This window comes from Lepisma saccharinum, chromosome 12 (assembly GCF_977018435.1).
Source record: "Lepisma saccharinum chromosome 12, izLepSacc3.1, whole genome shotgun sequence".
Taxonomy (NCBI): Eukaryota; Metazoa; Arthropoda; class Insecta; order Zygentoma; family Lepismatidae; genus Lepisma; species Lepisma saccharinum.
Window position 1 is genome coordinate 30,821,812 of NC_139240.1, and position 6,138 is coordinate 30,827,949.

General features: G+C 39.2%; 1 protein-coding gene across 1 annotated transcript in view; it reads right to left on the reverse strand.

Moving 5' to 3' along the window:
* LOC145996421 (QRFP-like peptide receptor) overlaps positions 1–5,094 on the reverse strand; it is a 499,794-nt gene extending 494,700 nt beyond the window's left edge. Inside the window, exon 1 of the mRNA XM_083132887.1 lies at positions 4,834–5,094. Coding sequence (XP_082989013.1) covers positions 4,834–5,094 — 261 coding nt within the window. The remainder of the gene's footprint in view (positions 1–4,833) is intronic.
* Between the last annotated feature and the right edge of the window lie 1,044 nt (positions 5,095–6,138).

Sequence of the window (6,138 nt, forward strand, 5' to 3'; positions counted from 1 at the left end):
TAATAAAAACATAAAATAACCATAAATTTCAGTACATTAACTGTTCGAAATACAAAACAATTAACAGTTGAACTAGATTGGTGGATCAGGTACAAACGTCTCCCATTTATTGATTGATTGCTTGAATTGGTGTTTGAAGTCCACTTTATGCACAGTAAGAAGACTATTCAGGACTGGACCTACAGTTTAAAGTGTAAACCACTATGTGCCTCCACCCGGTATCGAACCCAGGATCCCTTGATTGCAAATCTCCCATTTTATAATAGAATAAGAAGAAGAAGAAGAAGAAATGTGGAATATGAATGGTTTACTTTTATTTGTTTGTATTAGTTATTTTTACATAATAAAGAATAATAATGATATCCACGATAATATTTTTTGTTTTTTACGTTTTGGCATGACCCCACCTCCTCCTACAAAAACAAACTTTCTGGTGACGCACATCTCGGTAGAGGCACATTGTGGATCGAATTTCACTTTAAACCGTAGATCCAGTCCCGGTTAGCCTATTTGCACATAAATAGGACTAATAATAGTTTCAGCATGTGTACCGAATTTTAACTTGTTACTCACATGCAGTACATTTTTCAACTGTGTATAAATGCAATCATATGCACTATTAACAATACAGACAATGGATTTGGTATGTGCATAATTTTCATCTTCGATCATATGCAATTCTCTTCAATGATTATGAACATTACAATATGCCAATTGAAATTCGTAATGTATAATAACTGGGGTTGTTACAGGCTAAATTGAGTTTGTCATAGAAATTGACAGCGTTCCAACCTCCTCGTACGTAGCATATCAAATAGAATACAAACTGTATGTATGCATGCATTTATACAATATAATTATTTTGGCGTATTGTGAACGTTCTGAGGCCCAAACAATGGCAGCAGGAGAAATAAATTTTGCCCTAGAGAGCTGTCGTTCTGATGCCCTACCAAGGGCACTCCAGGCTTCCAAAGGGTGCTAGCGAACCCCTGTCTTCAGCTCCGCCTCTCCATATTTCATAGACTCTGATTAATTAAGTCATGGAAGGAAGTTATATCAAAGTCACGTCTCATTGTATATGTGCTGTGGCACCATTACAGTCCGATAACCGTGTGTGTATTAAAATTATTCTTTTTAATTTAACTTCAATCCACAAAAGACTTCAAGCAGGCGGACAATTTATTTAATAGGGGTCTAAGGGGTGATTTTCCACGTAGTACACCCAACTGTCAACCTCACTTCCACTTAGTACACCCTGGACTGCATTTTGCAGACGAACGAGGCTCTGGCGACTGGCCCCATGGCCAGTATAATTCTGTGTGTGTTGTCCTGTTTTTTGTCGTTGTATGTGCTGAGGGCCCTTTACAGCCTCAGCTTTTAACGGAAGTCAGAACATTTTAAGCTTTTAAGATTTTACTTATGCAACGTTAGAGCTGTTCTTTGTAAAGATAAGGAGCTGGACCCCGTATATAGTGACTGGTGCAAAATAGCCTAAGTGGTGACGCACCCAAAATTTTAAAATCAAATCAAATGAAATCAATCCAATTTAAACTGTAGTTTCATTCCCTATTAGCCTTTCTGTGCATAAAGTAGACTTATAAACAAAAGGAATCAGGCTCAAGCGTTACAACATGCATGGCTTCAGCCCCTTATTGCACACTCGCATTGAGATGCGCTGCGTGCATCCTATATTGCCCTAAGTGACTGCCTAGAGGGAGAGGCGGATTAGTACAGTATGCTGTGCTTTATTCTGGGTTAAGAGGTTCAAGTACTCTTAAAGTATGTTTGGTATTGTGTTCATCATAGGAATTTATCAAAATATTGTTGTAGGCTCATAAGTGATCTTAAATCCCTGTAGTCACACACATATTCAATTTGTGGTAAATTACTTCCAGAGGTGAACCTAATCAAAGATCTTGGTCTTTTCATTGATTCTACTTTGACCTTCATAGAACACATATCATATATGGTAAATAAGGCCTACAGATCATTAGGTTTTGTTATAAAGAATTCTAGAGATTTTAAAAGTATGAATTGTATTACAACTCTATATAATAGCATAGTAAGAAGTAGACTTGAATACGCATCCGTTATTTGGTCTCCAATGTATAGGTCATACGAAAATAGCATAGAAAGAATTCACAAAAGGTTCCTAAGGGATCTCTTTTACAAATAAATATGATATGTCCCCACGACAAAATAACGTGAATTATAATAATCTGCTTGACATATTTGGATTTAAGTCTTAGTAATAGGAGGAAAATATTAGAACAGTTGTACTTGTATAAAACAATTAATGGTATTTTATACAACAGCTCCTTTCTCGGTCAAATACAATTCGATATAAGAAGAAATAATCTGCGTAATAGAAATATTCTAACCTCTAAAATTTCAAAAACTCAGAAATATAGAAACTCACCAATAAATAGAATGTGTCACAGTTACAATATCCTTGTTGCAAACAATTAATGTGTGGATTTTTCACTTCCATTTGACAGGTACAAAAGAATAATAGATTCAGTGCTATATAAAACGAAACTCTGATAGAATATAGATTGTTTAATATAAATGTTACCATTTACAGTGTTCAATACTTGTGAATTACGTATAAACCACTTGCCGAAATGTATGTAGTTAGTGTATATATATATATACTCTATGTGATCAAAAGTATCCGGACACACCGCGAAACGTGTGTTTATCATAGAGGGCGACACAGTACTGCCATCTACCGCGTGGAACACATAGTCAGCGAACTCAGTAGTCTGCAGACAGTGTGAGACAGCAGTATGGGATGGTCTGAGGAACTCACAGACTTTCAACGTGGTCACTTGGTTGGGTGCCACTTGTGTAGGAAGTCTGTGTGTGAGAGATTTCCACCCTCCTAAACATCCCTCTGTCCACTTTTTCCGATGTTATAGTGAAGGGATGTGTACAACCCAAAAGCGTGCAGGCCAACCTCCCATGTTGGACTCCAGAGACCTTCGAGTGTTGAAGAGGGTCGTATTGCCTTATCGTCAATCACCATCACACAGGAATTCCGAACTGCATCAGGATCTACTCCAAGCACCATTACTGTTTGGCGCAAGGTGCGGCAACTTGGTTTCCATGGCCGAGCAGCTGCCCATAAGTCAAAAATAATACACAGACAAATGCCAAACGCCGCCTCGTGTGGTGCAAGGAGCGTCGAAACTGAACCATAGAACACTGGAAAACCGTTGTGTGGAGTGATGATTCACAGTACACAATGTGACGATCCGATGGTAGGGTGTGGGTGTGGCGAATGCCTGGTGAACGATATCTACCAGCCTGTATAGTGCCGACGGTGAAATTCGGAGGTGGCGGGGTTACAGTGTGGTCATGTTTCTCCTGGAGGGGGCTTGGCCCCCTTGTTGCTTTACATGACAATGTCACGGCACAAGCTTACGTTGACATTTTAACAGCTTTCATGCTGCCTACCGTCGAAGACCAGTTCGGGGATGACCATTGTGTCTTTCAACACGACCGAGCACCCGCCCATACTGAAGGGCTTGTGAGGGAGTGGTTTGACGGCAGAAACGTCTCACTAATGGACTGGCCTGCGCAGAGTCCTGATTTGAATCCCATAGAACATCTCTGAGATGTTTTGGAATGCCGACTTCGTGCTAGACCACACCGATCCACATCAATACCTTTTCTGATTCTGGCGCTCTGCGAGGAATGGGCTGCCATTCCTCAGGAAACCTTCCGTCACTTCATTGAATGTATGCCTGTGAGAATGAACGCCGTCATCAAGGCTAAGGGTGGGCCAACACCGTATTGGCTGCCAGTGTTCCCGATGGAGGGTTGCCCAAACTTGTACTTTATTTTCAGGTGGGTGTCCGGATACTTCTGATCACATAGAGTATATATATATATATATATATATATATATATATATATATATATATATATATATATATATATATATATCGCATGCGTTACGTATGTTGTATGTTATATGTATTGTACGTGAATGAATGAATGAATATGTGTTTGTATATTTCCATGTAATTTCTATTGTATTAATGAAACACAGTGTACGCCTTCTGTAATTGGAGGTTCAATCCTCTGTAGAAGTACAAAGCATAAATAAATAAATATCTCTTTCGTTAAATTAAAATATTGTTAAGTTTCATTCTCACCTATAAAAGGTGCCGGAACTACGTACCTATGCGTGCCTTTGCGCAACATTGCGTACCACTAGAAAAATTCTCCGACAATAGGTACAAAATTCACAGTTCAAGCCACCAAATTTCATATTTCTACTTCACATAGTTTCGGAGAAATGTTTCATCCCTGCCGAGAGACCTGCCAATCAAAATAATTTATGTAGTGTTCACGGTTAGCCAAAAGTGACCGAAAGTGAAGTAAAATAAGTCAAATAAGTCAAACATATTTGCCTCTGCAGTATAAAGTAGGCGGGCCAGTAGACACGTGCTTCCCCTCTAGCATTTTCTACTAGGGTGATATCCCTTTCTGGGGCTCAACCCTCTCTATATTGTACACTGGACGTAACATGGAAACAAACATAAAAATTAAATATTGTATGAGGTTCTGTCTAATCCCAACAATAAACACTACTTTACAGCAGTAGTAGGCCGTTTGTTATTACGGTCTATTATTACATTTTGCTTTCTTCAGTTCATTCGCTTCCCTTTAAAAAAATAGTGGAGATAACACGACGTACAAATTACATTAAACCTTATCCAACGTCTTAAACCCTACATCAGTATCTGCAACAAAAGCGTATCACATTGCAAGAACTATGAAGCCTTCCTAAAAATGCAAACATGCTGAACAAAATACACTTACCTTAACTGGGATACAGATGAGTATAAGGAGAAGATCGGCGGAAGCAAGACTGGCAAGAAACACATTCGTTGTACTCTTCATTCGACGGTAACGAAAGATTGTGAAGATGATAAGAGAATTTCCGACTATCCCAAGAATAAGAGTCAGTCCATACACTAAAAGGGTTGGTATCAATTCATCCCAAAAGAATATATTGTAGGATTCCTCCATATCGTAGTCATATTCCTCATCCTTACTGTAATTGTAAAAGGATATGTTCATTGTTGCATTGTCGTCATCCATTGTTGAATTCATTGTCACACGACACGGCACTAAGATCGCATTCGATAGATCCAAGCAAATGTCTACTGGGGAATTAAGGGGACACTAACGGATGAATGTTTGCGTATCTTGTCAACAGATGGCAGACCTGGCACTATAGTTTTATTTGCTCTTATTGATAACAAGTACGGGGAAATGTAAGGAAGACTAAAGTCTTTTAACTTTCAGCAATAGGATTCAAAACCATTGTTAGAGATTTTGATACTACTCAAATATATTGTATACGTTTTGCACTGCTAGTGCTATTTCGCGTAATGTTTTGTAGATTGTGACTTACTTAAACAATACTACTTGGCTGCAATTGTAGATAAGATTTGGACGTTGTTGTTTTAACGTGGATGTCCGTGTAGCGTGTCAGGAACGCTATCGGTAGCTGTCAACGTACGTGAGCAACGAATATCAAAGGTGCGCGTGAAGTTAGCCAGAACACGCGAACTACGAACGCAACCACGTGAGAGAACGGGTTCTCGTATTACATATTGGGTTCTTCGGAGTTCCGTCGAACACTGGTTGCTCGCTATTTCGATACCCGATCTCCACGTTTCGCTTGAGGCATGCGCAGTGGCGTCACAGCGCTGGACCAATCGCGAAAGAAGACGCAAAAGGCTTGTCGAGCGTCGATTGAAGAAGAGGCAACGAGAGAACGAAACTTAGAATCTTGTTTGTTTCGACGAAGGTTCTCCTGTAGCGACTTGCATAGCCTCCAGGCCTCGTCTCACTTTTCACAATGTTTCTAACAAGATAATCACGCCTAGGTTGGTTTTCTCGAGGAGAATGGGTTTAGTTCCCTTGGCACATTTTTCGTCTCTCTCGTAAAGAATTGTATTAGCTTTCCAGTTTCTTTCAATATTTGTAAATTTGATCTAGTCTATTTTTATTCTGGTTTCTTCAATGTTTCCTTACCTCGTTCAGGGATGATATGCTAATATTTGTTTCTACACTACATACTGCAAACTTAGTTGAGGTAAGGAATGACGACCATAA